The sequence below is a fragment of the Mirounga leonina genome, unplaced genomic scaffold, assembly GCF_011800145.1.
Source record: "Mirounga leonina isolate KUSES-001 unplaced genomic scaffold, KU_Mleo_1.0 Mir_179, whole genome shotgun sequence".
Taxonomy (NCBI): Eukaryota; Metazoa; Chordata; class Mammalia; order Carnivora; family Phocidae; genus Mirounga; species Mirounga leonina.
In genome coordinates this window covers 5,677,802-5,698,489 of record NW_023270466.1, presented here as the reverse complement: position 1 = coordinate 5,698,489, position 20,688 = coordinate 5,677,802, and the positions used below count along the sequence as shown (strand labels likewise).

General features: G+C 45.0%; 1 protein-coding gene across 9 annotated transcripts in view; it reads right to left on the bottom strand.

Annotated features, from left to right (window-relative positions):
• AOPEP (aminopeptidase O (putative)) overlaps nt 1–20,688 on the bottom strand; it is a 355,797-nt gene that overhangs the window by 128,730 nt on the left and 206,379 nt on the right. For all 9 annotated transcript variants that reach the window (XR_004682777.1, XR_004682778.1, XM_035024441.1 and 6 more), the window contains 2 exons: nt 1,492–1,594; nt 796–903 (listed from right to left, as the gene is read on the bottom strand). Coding sequence is in view for 7 of the 9 variants with exons in the window: in XM_035024441.1 (XP_034880332.1) it covers nt 796–903; nt 1,492–1,594 (211 nt within the window). In the remaining 2 variants the exon portion in view is untranslated. The remainder of the gene's footprint in view (nt 1–795; nt 904–1,491; nt 1,595–20,688) is intronic.

The following is a 20,688-nucleotide window of genomic DNA, read 5'->3' as shown; positions in this document are numbered from 1 at the left end:
CAGACCAATCGGTGTTAAGGCTGCATCCTCTATTCTCTGTCAGTTATGAGCACTGTTTTCAGAGCCTCTCCCTCTTTGCTAACTTTCTTGCTATGTGCAGCTTGGCCCAACACCAGTATAAGCTGACAGTGCCTCTCTCTGATAGTTTGGTGGCCAGGCTGTCTGAATATTTCAGTGTATCTTGTTATTAATCGATTTGTTGATCGAATATATATGGTGCATGTACGGTGTGCCGATTGTATATTAGTACTGGTGAGATAAAGAACATGGTCTGGCCTTGTTGAGCTTATGCGCAGAATGGAGGAGATAGAAAAAAACAAATGGATCCACCAATGACAATATAATTATGAATAATGGCAATGACAATGAAGGCAATGACAAGGGCAAAGGGCAAAGAATAACACGGTGGGTACATAGATGTTCAGCAGGGGCGACTCTGAGATTGTGGTATTCAAGCTAAGACAAAAGGATAAGAAGGAGCCAACCTTGCAAAGATCATTCCAGGTAAAGGGAAGAGCAGGATTGCGTTGTTTTTGTTTTTAAGGTCACGTAAGGTGCAACTATCCACATCCCTGTGCACAGGACAGCTTTGGGTTACAGTCTGTTCCAAAGCTATAGTGAGATCACCCTCCCCAAAACAACACCTCCCTGTGTTCACTTCATTAACTCCCTACTTTTCCTATTGCATTAAATTGTAAATCTTTTCCCTACTTTTTGATACTCACATAACCTAGTCCCCACATGTCACACTCCCTCCAATTACATACCATGGACTCATGACGACTCATAAATTACCTGGGAAAGAATCAACTGCCCATGAAATGTGTGCACAAATTTTCTTAAAAATGCAAAATAGGTGTCATCTCCAAGTCTTTGGGCAAGGAACCGGAGAAGGAAATAGCCCTAGAAGAAAGGAAGAAAAAAAAAAAAAAAGATGTCTATCATGGGTTCACGAGAAAGCTGCTTACGACGCAGCCAACTCTAACTTCCCACCAGCACTTTCTGCACATAGAGAATGTTCTGTCTGACCTGTCCTGGGCTGAATGGCTACTTTGCTTTCAACCCTTCTGTTAATGGTATCACCATCTGGTTTTTCCTCGGCTTACATGAAGCCTAATGTCCATCATGGACCGAAAGCGAGGAGGGGCCCAGCTGTCTCCCTCAGCTAGCAGGAAAAGCCTTTGCGACGTAAAATACTTCCTTATACCTCCTGTCTTCTCCTTGGAACCTAACAGCAATTTTAAGATTCGGCTCTCCAAAACCGACATGAAGCAGAGAGAAGGGAAGTACAGGGCAGGGAAACTGATTCATGTCTCATTTTTGGGATATGAAGTGTTTTAAATATTGGACCCTCAGATACCTGCCCAGTCATAGGACATTACAGTGTGGATAGTCTCTTTGTTTTGCCCCGGCCATGTTTACATGTTTACATGTATAACCTAAAGAGTGTTGCCCCGTAACAACTGACTTCTGTCGCTTAGATGCTCTTACCTTTAAATAATGAACCTGCATGAAGACCTTCTCGGGATTGAGCCCATGTTTGATGACAGATGATCCTGAGTCACTCACGTGGCCAGTCTTCTCTTTATTGGGTCTAAAATGATGCAGTAAAATTTTGTTTAAGTATGCACATTTTTCAATAATTAGACCATAATATCATCTTATTTCTTATTTTCAAAGTTGCTCAACAGTGTCTGAGGTCTATTCAATTGTACCAGGTATAATTTAAAACAGTTTATATTATAAATTCATATATTGAACAAGGAGGGATTTATATTTGGGTTGGCAACCCACGGTTGGCTATTGGCAATATTTTACATCATTTTATCCAAGATTAAAGCTTGCCAGACCCTCAAGGAATCTGAGCTGCAATATGAATTATTTAAGAACGTACAGGCTTTTCTTTTGGTAGGAGTGATGGACTGGGAAATGCAATGGAAAATGCAGCCTTACTTGGAAGGGCAAAGAACTAATATCTTTTAAAAAAAATCCTGAAAGCCCCAATGTTATCCACTTCTCTTAATTTGCATTTAAGCAGTTAAGATCTAAGAAATATTTGTACTCTGAAGCCACTTTAAAATATCAAAATACAAAAACAAAGCCATAGCGGCCCATGTTTTTAGAACAGGTACAGGCCTTACCAGCATACACTTTAACTTGTTCATTTCACAAATGAGGGAAACTGAGCCACATAGAAATTAAGACTGCATCCCGGTCTCATAGCTTGTTTTGAGTCGTGGTAACATCAGCATTGAAACCAATGTCTCCTTATTATCTATCACGGTGCTTTCCATTTTGCTCTATAGCTTTAAGTATTTTTTTTTTTTTAAGATTTATCTATTTAATTGAGAGAGAAAGAGAGAGAACAGCTGGGGTGGGGGGCAAAGGGATAGGAAGAGAGTCTTAAGCATACTCCCCACTAAGCACAGAGCCCGATGCGGGGCTCCATCTCACGACCCTACGATCATGACCTCAGCTGAAACCAAGAGTAGAATGCTTAACCAGCTGCGCCACCCAGGTGCCCCTATAGCTTTAAGTATTTTAAAAAATTCCTTTAAAAAATATAATTGGGTAATAATGAAGCTTCAACAACCAGCTAAAATCAAAATGAGTGGCAACGTACTTACAACTTTCAGCTATTCTAAAACCAGTCACTTACTGGCTCAACAGCCTGAAGAGCATGACTTGGGGTGAGGGGAGGCAAGGGCTGACCATCGAGCTGGCACATCAGAAAGGGGGGATCCTATTTTTCAAAAGTAGTGTGGTGTTACAAGGTACATGGCCTTTGGAATCCGAGAGACCTGGTGTTGAATCTCAACCCCACTTCTTACTACTTGCTACCTACTGGTAGATGACTTAAATTCTCTTACCCTCAATTTACTCACTTGCAAACCGGAAATAATCCCACCCAACGCCCCAGTTCCTGTGGGGAATAATTGAGATAATATACGCAAAGCCCCTAGCAAGAGCCAGAGCTACAAAAATTACTCAATAAACTTAATAAAATATTCTGAAGTTGTTAGCAATAAATAGGGCTAAATTCAAGGTTGGTCATCTGATGTTAGAGGCAATGAATCTCAGTGGTTCATCCATTTAATCCCATGTGCTCACGGACACAAATGTGTCAGGATGCTGGACCCGAATGGAAGTGCCTGAGGATGGCCCACCTTGCCAGTTATGACCTTTGCAGTGTGTTCTAGCTGCCAAGCAAGAATCCCTGATTAAGTCTCTGCAGAGTATTCCAGTACATTATCTCAGCAGACAGAAGGCACGGGATCAGCAGATTCCTAAAGTAGAGACAACAACTGGCCACCAGAGCTAACTGCATACTTTCAATTTTTGTGCTTGATCCCTGACTTACATACATGACCATACTTGCAGCAATAACTAGTCTCTTTCATCTTCATTTAAGACTCCATTGAAAAGCACCAGCTTTATTCCTGCTCTCAAGTTTGTCCTGGGACTGAGCGTTTTTATAAAGAAAACCACCCTGGCTTTGATAGGCAAAGCCCACCACCCTCAGCCTTGGCAGGAGGACGGCTTCTCAGAGTTGGCCTAAATTCAAACCAGCTTTCCCAGCCCCAAGAGGGACAGACTTGCTGTGAGCTTCTTATACCTTAAGCTTTGTACTGAGACTATCAGAAGGGGAGGGACACAGAGGACCGACGTAAATCTTGGCTCCAAAGGCTGGCTTCTAGCTCAAGTTCCTAGTGACGCCTGTAGTTGGTGCTTTTTTCCCCTTTGCCTAAATATGTCCTTCCAGAAAGCGTCCCTCTCTTACTTTCTTCTTTCACCTTCTCCAAATGAAGAAGTGTTCGAGAAAATTCTTTTATGCTGACAGCATCCAAGGCAAATACACAAGTCCCCAAGAGATTCCTTTTAAAGTAGACGTCGTGCTGGAGAGAGCAGGGCGCAGGCAAGCTTTATGAGAAATCAAAGGGAGTGGTTTTTACAAGGAAAAGATACTCCATGAGTGGGGAAAAGGTGACTTCCATTTCTGTGCTACTCCAGCCCTCATGATGCAACTTATCCCAGGTCTAGGCAGAGAGACAAAGCACGGAGAGAAAGCAGGGAACAAATCAACTCCCCCATCATGCAAAAACACATGAGTCTCACAGGTGAGCGACAGAAGACACACCCAAAAAGACTACATGCCAATGTATGATTCCATTTAAATAATTATGGTCAAGGAACAAACAAAAGAGACCAATGGGGATAGAGACCAGAATAACCAGAATAATGGTTACCCTTGGGGGTGAGTATTGACAGAGCAGGGAAAAGGAGAAAGGTTTCTGAGATGCTGGGAATGTTCTATATATTGATCTGAGTGGTGCTTTCACTAGGATACATAGTAGAAATCCACTGAGCCATCCAGAAATACCTATGTATGTTACATTTCAATCAGAAAGTTAAGAAAAAATAGATGCACGCAAAGCAGTACACGTTTTGTGAGAATAAAAGGGAATCAGTCTAGGAAAGGAGCTTTGCTGTTCACGTGCCCTGAACACAAGATGAGGATTAACGAAGCCCTCTGCACAATGAAGTATGTTTTCTAAATGACGCTGGGAGAGGCAGAAAGAACTGTGGCAGACACCACTGGCTCAGTCCCATTCTCATCCACCTTCTTTCTTGCCTCTTATACTATTAAATCTGAAAAGTGAAATGCTCACTTTCCAAGTGTCCTGGCAGCTATGAATAGTCAGAAGACATGGTCCAGGCCAATGAGACAAAAGCAGATGAGGTGGGGTTCCGGGAAAGCTTTTGCTTTCCTTACGATAGACGGAAGTATGATTGGTAGATGGAGGTACAGCGGCCACCTTGCAACCAGGAGACAGTAAGTCAATATGCTATGGGGGCCAAAATCCATCAAATGAAAGAACGTAGTCTTCAATGGGATCATTCAGCTGCTGGCCAGCCCAAGACTGCCTGCCTTCAAACTTGTTATTGTCTGAGAAAAGGAACTCTCGTTGTTAAGTTTAAGTCAAGATTGCTTTACTATTCTATTAATTATGGCCAGATTCATTCCTAATGGATGGAGAATTGAACTAATACTATCAGCTACCATTTCCTGTTATCCCCCCATGCCAGGTACTCTGCCAAGCTCTTCTTACGTACCTGGGGCAGGTACTATGAGTACGCCCATTTAAAGCACCGGAAAGTGAGGCCTGGAGAAGGCCACAAAGCTAGTTAGTGGCAGAGTTGAGGCTGGAACCCAGGTCCACGGAACACCAGAGTCCTTGCTGAATGCTGAGGCCTCCCCAAGATCCGGGCCCCCACGGTGGCTGTGCCGAATATAAGTGGAGAAACTGAGACAAGTTGCTTACCCTCCCCGAAGCTCAGTTTCCTCACGTACAGAGAGCGTGATGAGGCTCAGATAATTTGGAAGCACCTTGTAAACGTAAAAGTGTTAAGCATCTCTTGAACATTACACACCAGTGTTTATTTCCTTAGCTGGAATACATGGAATGTGAGAGATCAAGTTACCAAGGTCATTTGAGCTTAAATGCCCTTGGTTTCTGTTGTACCTGGCACCGAATGTAACAACCAAGATTAGCATGACCTTTCCCTTCCTGCCTCCTGGCTTTCCGCCGCGCTCAGAAGCAATATGGACATTTAAAGAGCTGTCAGATAGCAGTGGTATTTGATACACAGTGATTTGACTTAGAATCAAACCTCCTGAAGAAAGGACTGATTCTGCAGGAGTATCACCAAAGGTGGGATTTGGGAAAATGCCTCTGAAATGTGCCCAGGTGTGTCCGCTTGGGTCCGAACACCCACTGCCCCGCCACAGCCCAGACGGGCCGTCTGCCAGCATTCTGCATCTCATACCCCTTGGCCATAGAAGCGAGAGCCACGAGATATCTTCATCTATAAATTCGCTACTACTGTGGTGCCTGAGCCAGAGACTAAGCACCGCAGACATGAGACAGAAAGAGATGAGACAACATCCCTTCAGCATTTCAACCTGCTTGTCTGTCTATAGTCACAGCCAAATCACAAGGTGTGAAGGGTGGGGAGCAGGACCTCACTCACCCACCATAATGGAGGAAGTGAAGAAACCGGTCTCATGGTACTTCGCTGAGCCCCAAGTGCACATGTGAGACCTACGGGGGGAAGCAACCTCACACACTGGTTAAGAGTTCGGGGTGAATCTTGACTCTGCCATTTAAGTGCCACTTGAGACACTCAACCCCATGAAGCCCGATCCTTCATCTATGGAAAGGGGACAGACAGTGATCATGACCATGACACCTCATTAGGCTGCTGCAGCATCTAATAGCACTTAGCCAGAGTTCCTGTTGGCATCTGGTAAGCACAGCATGAATGCTGCTTTCTGGCCATCATGCATTCCGACTGGACTTCAGGGAATGCCGCCAACCCTGCCTCTGACAGGCGAAGTCCTACATGTTCTCATAAGGCGAAGCTGGGCGAAGAGTACACAGGACCTCGTTTTAGGAACCGCTCGTTAGTCTAAAATCATTCCAAAATAAAAAGTATTTTAAAGAAGCCATGGCACATATATGAGCCTTTCCACCTTTTCCTTTGCAAAACCGAATTTTGAGTGTAAACCCTTCAGAGGTTGGTCTTTCAAGCTGCTCCTTGCGGAATCATCAGAAAACAGAAAGAAACAACAGATTTCAGGTGTTGCCTAAAGTTGCAGCGAGCTAGAGCTGGGCAGATTCCCAACACACAAGCCCACAGTCTACACCACTTTTACATTTCTGGGTAAAAAAGGAAGGCGGAATGATTTGAAGTACACGGATCTTAGATCCTCCATTTGTTTTTGCAACAATGTTCCCATCTATAAAATGTGCATTCTTGCCCACTGACTACACTAGCAGAGAGAAGCAGACAGAAAGTCGTGCACACCTTTAACTAATGATGTATCGTGTCAGAGCTACTGTTTGGCAAGTTTGATTTTCTGTGTGCTTTTCACAATGGATTTAACAGTTATCCAACCTGAAGGTTCTTCCCCGTCAGGGACCATTATCCTGGAGCCGACACAGCAGGATATTGCTCTGGTGTTGAAAAAGGCAATTGCTAAGATGATCTGAGACAGAAAGAGTCTTCCCTCCAAGGAGCCAGAGAAAAGCGAGGACGGTATATTCCGTCCCCCTGATGGTGAAAGGAGCCAGTGGTCGGAACCTATAGAAGGAGAGGTCAGCTGCCGAAAAAGGTGACAAGGAAAGATTCGGTAGTTAGCAGAACTGCAGAAAACACAAACAGAGTCCACAAATTTTGATAAGCAGGGTAGGGACATGAAAGATGAAATTTAGAAAAGCAGGAGGTAATGAGAATCAGTACAAAACCAAAACAGTCCTCAGGTTTTGAGTGGCCATAAATCAGAAATACCTAAGAAACAAAATCCCAGAGGAAAAAAACAAAGAACAGATGAATACAATGGTCTGAGCTGTATATTACCACATTCAACATAGCAAGAGAGAATCTGGACCTGTTTTCAAAGGAGACAAGGAGAAAATGGAGGGCACAGACCCCACTCTGACTGCACAGAATGTTTCCAGAAGGCGAATTTTCAGAGGAGTGTTCAAAAGATGGAAGGGGGGGGAATGCTGGAGAAAGAAAACAAAACAAAAACAAAAAGCAAAGCTCAATACAAGAGCCCAGAAGCTGTAAAATCCTTGCTGGGAAGGCAAAAAGTCAGAATGAGCTGATGCTAATGGAGAATGTCCAGGACAATGAAAGGGGCTTTAGAAGTTCGGAGCATAAAGACCAACTGGTAAGAGGTGACAGAACCAACAGAACTACTTGACTCCCACTTCGCTCCAACCTTCCCGCTAAGGAGAATGATGTACACAGTGGAATGAGCATTGTTCTGTGGGAACTGACGTCTGGGACAGGGGACTCCCTTCAAGAGTCCCGACCTGCCTCAGCTCTGAAAGCTTCCACCGGCAATCACAGACCCCTGGGGGAATCATCATGGAGACAATGGGGGAGGGACTGGTGGGGACAGACAAATGCTCTTCTGATTTGCTAAGGAAGAGGGGCTAAGAGGAAGGAAGGCAAAATTTGCGACTGGGTTATTGAACAGAGAGCTCGTGAGCGCTTAGAACAGAAAATGATGAACTACAGGCGTCAGAGTATCCAGAGGGCCACTTCCAGAAATTCACTGTGGGCATCAGGCATCCTGACTTCTAGAGGACAGCCGGCAGAATGGATGTAGAAGTGGTGAGTGTATGGTGGTTGTTTCATGGCTTGTCGGGTAAAAAACAGAACTCAGAGCTTGAGGCTGTTGATTAATTACTTGCTAGAACCAGGAGGGAGCAGTACTTAGGGCTGAGCCCAAGGAATGATGATGTACCCGTGTAACAGATTTGCATTTCAGTCCAAGCTGGGAGTCTAGCTGGTTGACTGGCAGCACCCACGGTCAAGAACAGCAAGCACATGCTAAAATGAAGATCCAAAATTAATATGACAATAGTTAAGAAGGACAGAGGTTTTAAAAATTAAGCCTTGGCCTATGAAAAAGATTTAGTATATTAAATTGTCTGTAAACTCAACATGCAGCAAGAGGTGATTGATGTGGCTTCCAAAATAATAACCACACTGGGGCGCCTGGGTGGCTCAGATGGTTAAGTGTCTGCCTTCGGCTCAGGTCATGATCCCAGGGTCCTGGGATTGAGCCCCACATCGGGCTCCCGGCTCAGCGAGGACCCTTCTTCTCCCTCTCCCTCTGCCTCTCTCCCTGCTCATGCTTTCTCCCTCCCTCTCTATCTCTGTGTCTCAAAAGAATAAATAAAATCTTAAAAATAATAATAATAATAATAACCACACTGGGCTCAACAGGAGCAGTGAGAAGGTAGCAGGAAGGACTGCTGGGGAGGGGATCAGACAGCATGGGGAACAGGGGTCACGACTGGGCTCTGGAGCCAGACTTTCCTCTACTTCCATCCCGGCTTGCCACTTAGTAGCTGTGGAAACGTGGCCCAATGCTTAACACCTCTACACATCGGTCTCCTCATCTACCACATGGGAAGGAAGATGGCCAGTACCAATCTCATAGGGCCATTTTGAGGACTAAATGAGATAACGTATGTAGAGTGGTTAGAACAGTGTTTGGCACATTGGAAGCACTCAGTGAATGTTACTAAGGAGAGAAAAATGCGAGGGGGTTGGAGTAGTAAGACCACCACAAGAAGGTTTATCATACTGGTTTAAAAATGAAATACGGTGTATGTGTGAGTGCATCCGACTGGACCCGTGCTGGTCCGTTCTTTTCTGGCCCAGCCAGACAAGAGAAGCAGTAAGAGTTCCACTGCATTCTTTACACGCGAAACCTCAAACAGAGTGCTGTGTTCAGTTCAGGTGTCACATTTGGAGAAGGCCACTATCAACAAAGACAACAACAACGGACCAAGCCCAAGGACGCAAGGGTTCTCCCCACCTTGTATTATGTATGACAAATTTCCAAAACTTGTGACCTAGTGACCAGGAAAGGAAAGACCGTGGTCTTCAAATATGTGGATTTGTTTGGCGCAGAACAAGGCAAATCCGGTGCAACTCTGGCAGTAAATGAGATGACCTGGTGGGCCTTACAGGGAGGCAGGTTCAGGGCCAGTCGGAGGAAGGCCACTGTAAGATGGGTGTATTCAACAGGGAAACTGCTGCTTTCCAGAGCAGGGAGAACCAGGTCCTGGAAATCTTCCATAGAAGCTGGGTGGTATCTGTCAGGGATATGGGAGGTTAGGGGAAATCACTTTTAAGGTCCTTTCTGACCCTAATATTCTATGATTTTCAGAGATAAAATGGCCCAGAATAATTTCAGCTGCAGCATTTAGATGTAAACCAGTATTCATCCCTGCAGTGGAGTTAGTAGGTTTGCTCTGCAGCCTTGGTCATGCCAAATCAGCATCAAGGGTGATTCTGATTAAAACCAACCAACCAACAAATACCTAAATGAATTAGAGGAAACTTAACTGAACTTTACCCAACCGCATGTATCTGGGGATAGATTTAACCTAAGAATATAGGATTCAAGCAGTAAGAGGCTTTCATTATCCTGTTTCCAGTGTTGTAGTCTGGGGGAGAGGGCGAAGGAGAGAGAGGTGCATACGGGCTAAACCTGAGCTGGAATCCTCATAAGCCAGGTTAAAAGGAGCCCCGCACCCTATGCAGGGCTAGGGTGATCATAATGAAACGTGAGCTGTCAGTTGGCCACACACATTCAGAACACAGGAATACAGAGAACCTGGAAATTACGGGAGGCAAAAGGAGAAAAGGTAGCAAGGGAAAACCTTTCTTGTACTTCATCGAACAAAACCCACGACTCTATCCTGGGAAGAGGCAAATGAGACAAGCACCAGCTTCATTTTGTAAGGGGAGGCTAGAAGCACTTTTTGAACACCAACAGCACGCGTGGTGCTGTGTGCCGAGATAGTGGAAGGGTTCGTCTCATGACTCAAAGTGGAGCAGATGGTCTGTGGGAGCTGAGGAAGGACTTTTCCCTGCTGGGCGGAGGATAGCACAGCGCTGGGGACTGGGAGCCACAGGGGGTGGAGCCTTGCCTGGGTTTGCAGCCCAGTACATACCAGGATATAAAACAGGGTAAGTAGTTGGCAGAACAGCTCTCTTCCCAGTCTCACGGGCAACTGTGTACGACTTAGGTCTTATATTTAACAGGCTGTGCATTAACAGTAAGACCATTCACCACAGCATTGTTTGTAAAAGCAAAAACCTAGAAATCGCCAAAATGTCCAATGGTTAACAGGCAGTTATACAGTTAGTTGCGGAACATTCAAAAAAACCTACATGTGCTGTGAACAGAACAACAATTAGGATTATATTATTAAGAAAAAAATGGAAGGTAGAGCATGTAGTGGAAACAAATTCACACATACACACACACTCATGCATATGTACTTGTGCTTGAGGGATGCTTTCTAGGTGGGGTGGTGATACCACAGACACTATGGAGATGTCTTCTAGGCATCCAACGCTAGAAATGGCTCCTTGGGTCCCTCTGGTGCCCTGAGGACACTAGCTGCCTCCTGCCATAATTTCATCTGCCATCTCTCCTTCAGACATTGCTACTCAACCCTGCTAAGGCTGAGACGATGTTATAAGATGTTACAAAATACCCAATGATTTCCATCAATCCTTCTTTCTTTAAAAAAATTGAGATATAACTCACATATCATAAAATTCACCATTAAAAAAAAAAAAGTACAATTCACTGGGTTCAGTATATTCGTAAGGTTGTGTAACCATCACCAGTACCTAACTGCAGAACATTTTCATCACCCCAGAAAGAAGATGCCACACCTACTGGCAGTCACTTTCCATTCTCCCTTCACCCCAGTCCCTGACAACCATTCATCTGCTTCTTGTCTCTATGGTTTTGCCTATTCTGAATATTTCAGATAAATGGAATCATACAGCATGTGGCCTTTTGTGACTGGCTTCTTTCACTTAGCCTAATGTTTTCAAGGTGCCTCCAATTTTGTAGCACGTAACAGTACTTCATTCCCTTTTATGGCTGAATGATACTCCATTGTATGAACAGAACACGTTTTATTGATCCATTCATCTGCTGATGGACATTAGGGTTGTTCCCACCATTGGCTGTTAAGAATAATGCTTCTATGAACATTTGTGTATGTGTTTTTGGGTGAACTTATGTTTTCATTTCTCTTGGGTAAATACCTAGGAGTAGAGTTGCGGGGCTGAATGATAACCATACATGTAACCTTCTGAGGATCTGTCAGACTGCTTTCCAAAGGAGCTGCACCAGTTCACTCCCACCAACAGTGTAGGAGGGTTCTAATTTCTCCAAAACCTTCCTAGCCCTTGTTCTTACTTTTCAGGATACTGTCCTAGTAGGAATGAAGTGATACCTCACTGAAGTTTGGATTTGCATTTCCCTGATGGTAAGTAGTGTCACGTATCTTTTTATGTGCTTATTGGCCATTTGTGTATCTTCTTTGGAGAAATGTCTATTTAGATCCTTTGCCCATTTTTTTTCCCTTTGCCCATTTTTCAATTGAGTTATTTGTCTTTTTATTGTTGAATTGTAGGAGTTCTTTATATATCCTGGATACAAGTCCCCTCAGATATATGATTTGCAAATATTTTCTCTCATTCTGTGGGTTGTCTTTTCACTTTCTTGATGGAGCCCTTTGAAACACAAAAGATTTTAATTCTGATGAAGTCCAATTTATTGATTGTTTTCCCCCTTTGGTCACTTGTACTTTAAGAAACTGGTGCCTAATCCAAAGGCCATGAAGACTTATACCCATGATTTTTTTTTTTTTCTAATAGTTTTATAGTTTCTGCTCTTACATTTAAGTCTTTGATCCATGTTCAGTTAATTTTTGTTTGTGGTATGAAGCAGAAGGTCTAACTTCATTCTTCTGCATGTGGATATCCAGTTGTCCCATGGCCATCTGTTGAAAAGACTATTCTTTCTCTCATTGAATGGTCTTGGCACCCTCGTCAAAAACCAACCGACCATAAAAGAAAGAAGAGTTTGTTTCTAGACTCCCAATTTTATTCCATTGGTCTATATGTCTGTATCACACTATGTTGATTACTGTAGCTCTGTGGTAAGTATTGGAATTGAAAAGTGTGAGTCCTCAACCTCTGTTATTCTTCAACATCGTTTTGGCTATTCATTCTGGGTCCCTTGAATTTTCATATGAACTTTAGGATCAGCTTGTCCATGTCTGCAAAAAAAAATAGGCAGCTGAAATTTTGACACTGGTTCCATAGATCAGTATATGGAGTATTGCCATTTTAACAATCTGAAGTCTTCCAATTCATGAACACAAGACTTTTTCCATTTATTTGGTTCTTCTTTAATTTCTTTCAACAATGTTTTGTAGTGTCCAGTATATGTGTTGCACTTCTGTGTTAAATTTATTCCTAAGTATTTAATTATTCTTTGTTACTGTAAATGAATTTGTTTTCTTAATTTCATTTTCAGATTATTTATAGCTAGGAATAGAAACACAATGGACTTTTGTATATTGATCTTGTACCCTGTAACCTTGCTGAACTTGTTGATTAGTTCTAACAGTTTTTTGCAAGGAGGATTCTTAGGATTTCCTAAGATAACATAATGTTATCTGCAAAAAGAGAGAGTTTTACTTCTTCCTTTCCAACCTGGATGCCTTCTATTTCACTTTCTTGCCTAACTACCTTGGCTAGAACCTCCAGCGCAATCTTGAGCAGAAACATAATCCCTCTTTTTAGCTTTTTCTCTCCTCAACCATTGACATGAAAGAGGAAGAAGCCCCTATAAAACTGCATTTTTAAAAAGATTTTATTTATTTGTCAGAGAGAGCAAGCACAAGCAGGGGGAGCGGCAGAGGGAGAAGCAGGCTCCCTGCTGAGCAAGGAGCCTGATGTGGGACTTGATCCCAGGACCCTGGGATCATGACCTGAGCCGAAGGCAGACGCTTAATCGACTGAGCCACCCAGGTGTACCTATAAAACTGCATTTTAACATGTAGTAGAAGATTCTTCTTTTGTGTCTTTGCAGCAGGTGCATGCAAATACCTGCATTGTTTTTTTCTCAGCCATTCTGGGTCAAAACTATTGGCCAAAACACAAACGAAATGGCAGTATCAGGGGGAAGGGTACAGGGAGGACGAGAGTTTTTCTGAATGGGAAACTAACACTCATTAGCCAAGAATGTAATGTATATCATGCTAGGACTGGCTGAGTGAATGAAACGTCCTCAGAGGATGGGCAAAATAAGAGTGAATTATTACAGATCGGTTTATGTATATGAATTATTTTTTAAGGAAAATATTTCACAGGCAAATAGGGTTATAATGAATCAGTGCCACACAGGGCAAGACAGAAGTATGCATATATACTTACAAAATTTATTTTCATAAGAATTCACAAGGAAACGCTAGCCGTGATTATCTTAGGGTGAAGACTACAATGGTGGGGATGAAATTGTGCACCTTTCTAAACTGTTTGGGTTTTCCTGTTATGTACTTTTAACTAGGCAGTGATTATGAACTGTTTTATTTCTTCTTTATGTTTTTCTAGATTTAAAAAACCCTACCAAATGTAATTGCAAAAATGAAACACCGCATACAGTAAATATGTAATTAGGGGCCTATCAAGGAGAATTCCATCCCTCCCTTAGAAATACCTGAGTGATGAGTAACCAGGGAATGGTCTAGAAAAATGAACAGGGAGTGTTATTTGAGTTCAAATATTCAGGACATGTCTGTCATCTTTGTTGGGTAGAAGAAGTGAGAACTGAGGGATTCCCTCCAACAGGAAACAGGAACTGAGTGGGCAGTTCGGGGGGATAGAGCTGGCCTTCAGAACAGGAAAGCAGTCTGTTTCTGGCTAGCTGAGAGCCTTCAAGTTTTTCAGAAAATGTTGGCACAGGTACAGCCCCGTCCTGTCACAGAAGGGTAGACGCTGTCCACACAGCTAGCTTGCTAGTGAGTGTGGTTCCAAAAAGAATTAGACAGAAAAAATGGGGGTGAAGTGGTCCCCAGGCCTGAGAGATGGAGAATGGAGTGTAAGAATCGCTGGATACGCACGGAGAGACCTCAGGAACTCCACAAGCCAGTGTCAGTGGTTGGAACCCAGGTAAGAACTCTCAAAGCCATAGAGGCAAGAATTGCTTTCTTCTTAGGGCTGTGGTCAGATTCTGCACAGAATGCTGGGGAAATTGTACCAAGTGGAGCCAGAGGGGACACCAGCCTGGCCCTAATGTAGAGATTAGACCACAAGTAGGTTCCAGGAAGGTATGAAGATTCCATTTGTCTCAGATGCAGTGCCAAGTTAATTCTTACCTCTAGCTATTAGTTTGAGCATCTTTGTTTCATGTTCAAACTTTTTTTTGGTTTGTTTTTGCTTTTAATCCCATCTTTTCATTTGTAACCAGGCATTCTTGTTTCCCCCACCCCCTCCCTTTTTAAACATCCTCTTAACTTCTTAATACAATTAACTTTTTGAGCATTCTAGCCAATTGCAAGTTTGTCAAGAGGAAAGGTAGGTGTTTCCAGGCTCTGGTGGGTAAAGAAATGGGAGCAGGTTGCCTGTGTGGTCACCAGGGGAGGGTGGCATCAGTGAAAGAAGAGCTAGAAACCAGAATAAACCAGAAGAGAGAGTGGGGCTAGCTGCAGGGGCTGCGTCCTTGTGCCCTCTGTCACCTGTTGGGCAAACATTGACCGGGTGTCAGAGGGTCTAGATGACAGCCCCTAACACGTGTTGAGTATTTACTATAGGATGAACCATTGGAAATTGACAATACTGAGCCATTTTAGATCCACCAAAATGTCAATTCTCTGTGATTCAACCCAATACATGTATTCTGATTTATATGTATTCATCACAGTACCCCCCCCACTCACCTATAAAGTAGAAACTATTGTGTTTATATTCCCATGTTATAATGAGCAGACCAAAGCTCATTGTGCTTGTGTAACTCTCTAAAGGTCACACAGCAAGTTGAGGAGTCAGGATGGGATTCAAATCCAGCCACTCTGGCTTCCAAGCTTACTCTCTAAATCCTAGACTACTCTCCTGGCTTGAGACCTGAAGACCAACAAGCTCTGGAGAGAGCCCAGGCCTACATTCTCAGACGGTTTTTCTCTAAAATGAGGCAGGACAGACCAGGCTTTGGCCAAGCAGGAACTGGGACTGTTGCCCTTCACTCTGTTAAAGTCATAACAAACTTCACAAAGCCCACATATTCAACCACTTCCTTTACTGGGTCAATCCTTATCTGCGATCAGAGAAAGCTTTACATCATATTATTAGAAGCCTTCTTTGAAGCTGTATTGACACTTCAACCAGTTTTGAATAGCGCCAAATGAGCAACTTAGAGCCTCAGGCCAATCAGAAAGAGCATCTCAAACTCTTCTAAACCCAGGTGTGGGTTCCTGAAATGGCCACCCAATTCCATCTGGCTTCTAGATAGACTCTGTCTCTCTGATCAAGTGTGATCTCACAGGCTGGGTAATCTTCCCAGAACTCCCATTTTCATTATGTCATTCCTGGAACAGAAAATAGCTCCCCAGTGCCTGGATGGTCACATGCAAACTCTTGAAACTGACCTCTAAGGAACTCCATTACTTAGCCTGTCCTTCCCTGGCCCCCTTCGGTCTCACAGGTCCTGATGGCTATCCTCCCCAGGAAGCTCATTCTCACCTAATGCCCATTTCCACAATTAATCTACTGTTTATGCCTGCCAGGCTTTGCTCCTTGAATTCCCTTCCTTCCAGCCTTTCCCAGTCTCGATGCTAGCCCTTCTTAACCATCCCAGCTCAAACCTCACACCTTCCCAGCGGCCCTTTCTAGCCAAGCCTACCAATAGTAACCTCTCAGGCCTTAGAACTCGGAGGATGCAGCCTAGGGTTTTTCTATCTACTGTGTTGAGACCAGTATTTCAACTCTATGTAAATAAGATAGAAAGAACCTCAGGAACACAGACTGTGTCCTCTATGACATTCGTTTCTTCAACATTTATCAAGTACCCATTCAGTGCCCAAACCTGTGGTATACAGAAGTAAAAAAAAAGACACAGTCCCTAGGTTCAAAAGGCTTATGACCCAGAAGAAAGATGCATTAGGTTAGACCATGTGAAACTGCTGTTTCTATAGGTTAAAAATGGTCAAATATTGGCAATATTACGTGGCTCATTCTAAATATAATTATCAAATAACATAGTAAGATCAGGGATAGAGATACAACCAGAGCATTTGGGGGTACAGAGGAGGGTCATGCACTTATCTTGTCAGGGGAGAGCCTGAGACTTCTGGAACACAGTGATATATGTGCTGAATCGTGACGATCTGGAGTCGTATGACAAGGGGAGGCTATTCTAATAGAGACAACATGAAGACAAGGCAAGGAGGTAAGAAAGAACAGGTAGACAGTAGATGTCATGGGCTGCATTCTATTTCTCCAAAATTTTTATGTTGAAGCCCTAAGCCTCAGTACCTCAGAAGGTGACTCCATTTAGAGACAGGGCCTTTAAATAGCTAGGTCAGTTAAAATGAGGCATTTGGTCGGTTCCCTTTACCAGACGAGGCGATTCGGACATACAAAGAGACACCAGGAGTGCAGACACGCAGAGGAGGGACTGTGGAGGACTCAGCGGGAAGGGGCTACCTGCAAGCCAAGGAGAGACGCTGCAGAAGAAGCCAAACCTGTTGACACCTCGATCTTGGACTTTCAGCCTCCAGGAGCGGGGGAAGTCCATTTGCACATACTGGTCTGTGGTAGTCTGTTATGGCAGCCCCGGCAAACTGATGCCGTAGGGTTGGGTATGAACCGAGTGAGGCGGCTGGAGGGTGAAGCAAAGGATGGGAAGAGAAGAGACTGTCCCAACAGGCAGGACAGCTGGTGTGCGGCACTGTGCCTATGTTAAGGACCCTGAGCTTTTTCCCGGAGGCGAAGGGAAGCTTTGGGAGAATTTTAAGCAAGGAGGTGGCAGAATCAGAAGGTGTTTCAAGGAGAGCTCCCCAGCGGCGACGAGGAAGGTGGATTTGATGAAACAGAAAGATCAAGTCGGAGGCTGTTGGATTGGTACCAGTGAGTTATTAATGGGACTCAAATCCAGGGAGACAGCAGTACCAGGAATGGAGAAGGACCCAGCTGAGAATACTTACGAGGAAAGTTCATAGTGCCGGCTGAAACCCTCCCAGGGCAAGGAGCGGAGAGGAGGAGGAATTGGAAGGCCCCCACTTTTGGCCTGGGACAAGCGTGGGAACGTGAGCCACCACGGATGAGCTCACTACCATAGGAGACGAGCAGATGGGGCCCAGGGAGTGGGGTTACCAGTGAGAGGCCTGTAGGGCCACCAGGAAGACAGGATGTCAAATGGGTCGCTAAGCAGTTGCCTCTGATCTTTGAGGGAGAGTGGAGCCAGCCTGCAGATGTGGGAGCCTCCAGCAAAGAGGGAAGGTATGGCCAGCGGTGCCCACGCCACTCACAATCCGTGGGGCCCTTTTATCATCCGTGTGCACATCAACTCCTGGCATGCTCTCCATGACTCTTGGTCAGATGTGGCTCTTGGGTGGCCCAAGCCTGTTTTGCCTGCAAACACAAGAGTCGGAAGTACCTGGGAACATACATCTATCGAAGCAATGGGGACACATGCAGGGGTGTGTCCACAGTCTGGGCCATACCCCTGCAGGGAAAACTCTGAGACTGACCCACACCACCTTCCAGGGCCATCCTATGGGACTTGACTTGATATCATAGCACCCTGGCTTGGCCTCCTCCCCCTCTCTTTGCTTCTACTTCCTGTCCTGGGCATACTTCCTAATAAATCTCTTACACATGAATCTTGTCTCAGGGTCTGCTTTTGGGGAATCCTACCCATGACAGGGGGTGTAGATGAGACCACTCCAGGAGGATGTGTGGCAAAGAGCGGAGCCCCCAAGGGAACACCAGCTCTGAAGAGGCAGGCGAAGAGAAGAGCCTGAAGACGATGGAGGAGGGACAGCAGAGGGGCACCGGAGAGCCAGAAAAAAGAGAGGCAGAGGGGCTGCCAGGAAAGCCAGGTGACAGAGATTCCCAGAACGAAGACTTGTCAATAGTACCAAACAAAGCAGAGGAGTTCCAATAATATAAAGACTGGGGGCGCCTGGGTGGCTCAGTCGTTAGGCGTCTGCCTTCGGCTCGGGTCATGATCCCAGCGTCCTGGGATTGAGCCCCGCATCGGGCTCCCTGCTCCGTGGGAGGCCTGCTTCTCCCTCTCCCACTCCCCCTGCTTGTGTTCCCTCTCTCGCTGTGTCTCTCTCAAATAAATAAAATCTTTAAAAAAAAATATATATATATATATATATAAAGACTAGAATATGTTTACAGAATCTGGTGATCAGAAGGGCAAAATGACCTCAGGAAAAAAATAGTTTCCCTAGATTCATGACGTTGGCCCACAGTCCCAAGTGATGGGAACTTCATTCTCCCTTCATAAATGGATCCTCCCTTCCCTTCTTCCTCATGGGCAGAAAACCTCACTTAGATATACGTAAGTTCTAGATTTACGTCAATGCACACACATTTTCGCTGCCACCTCTGGAACTAGAAATGTGTCTTTAGTTGTACTGAGACTGACAGGTTGGCTCTCAGGCCTCTGAGAGATCAGAGAGATGTGGATGTTGATGCGTTGACAGAACTGAAGGAAGAACATGGCTGATGGCGTCGGTTTTCCCTGGGGGACAGGAGGCAAGAGAAGGAAGGGAGAGCGGGGAAGGGGGGAAGGTCTGGACTAGATACTGAAGGCCACGGGGAAGGGAGCTGCCCAGGGGAGAGGGAAAGGATTTGTTCCCAGCCTGTGGGGCCACTGGAGACCGAAGCAGGCACGCCGGGAGTCTCAGGCCCCAGCATGGAGGAGCAGCGGAGGCTGAGCCTCTGGGTGGAGGTGGGTGTATGGCAGAGACAAAGGACTCTCAAAGGAGGGGCACTTTTCCATGAGGCAGGTTTGGGTGGCTGCGAGTGGATGAGTTCCCACATGTGGGTGGGAAAAGACCGCTGTGTTCTTCAAGGATCAGAAATAAAAATTTTGAGAAAAACTTCAGAGGTGAAAACTTCATGCATACTAGAGGTGCACATGTAGACTAATTTCAAAAGTCTTGTTTAACTTTTTTAAGATTTTATTTATTTATTTGAGAGAGCAGGGGGGTGGGGGGAGCAGGGAGAGAGAGAGAAGCAGGTTCCCCACCGAGCAGGGAGCCTGACATGGGGCTCGATCCCCGGGCCCTGGGATCATGACCTGAGCTGAAGGTTAAGTGTCTGCCTTCAATGCTTAACCTACTGAGCCACTCAGGTGCTGCTCAGTAGAGCTTTAAACAAGCCATCTGAGCCACCCCTAAAAGGCTTATTGTTTTAAGTGGAACACACAGTGTTAGGCATCGTGCAGACTCATAGAGCCTGTGGCATGCACATCTCCTTGTGGCTATGGAGGGTTGCATACTTGGGGCTTCTCCCTATTAGTATGGGCTGTCTTTGTGACCAGGGAATGAGGCATTTATGAGGAAGGTAGGAGAAGATATCCTCGTTTCTCCGGAATTCTACCGTTTGTGGAGACAGCAGCTAGGAGAAAGAGCCACATCAGATTCTACACCTGTCAGCGCCTCCTCAACATGATGTATTTTCACGTTTTTCTCAGCACGAGCTTGACTTTAACAATGAATCCAGAAAAGAGGAGAAGTGATAATAAATCACAAACAATAAAAACCAACAGAGATTTCTTCTGACCCCACCACCGTAGCTCTTCCATCCTGTAGGCCTGTCAGAGGAAAGCTAACTAACACTGAGTAAAGCACTTTAGAGAGAGAACGCAGGAACCCAGCAGTGCCCCAGGGACCAGAGGCACGGAGCCTTGCAGAAGGCCCTTCGCATCTTCCTTGGCAAGAGTCACGACTGCTGCAAGGTCAAGGGTGGGGTGGGGGTGGAAACAACAGGAGAGCGGAGTGGTGGCGGCCAGGCAGAGTAGGACAGCAGTAAGATCAGCTTTGTCTGGTGCACAGTTGTGCCCAGAGTCAGTGGACAGGTGAGGGAGAGTCTGAGGAGAGCCACTGGGGTCTGGTCTATGGGAAAAGCATCTTTAATAATTAACAAATGAGAAAAGGCGTGGAGTCAGTAATGTGACCCCTAACCTTTTGAGCAAATTGCCATGCCTCAAGAGTCTGCAGCCAAATTACAGGCTTCCCAGCCAAGGAAGGCTGAGAAGGAAAACACAGG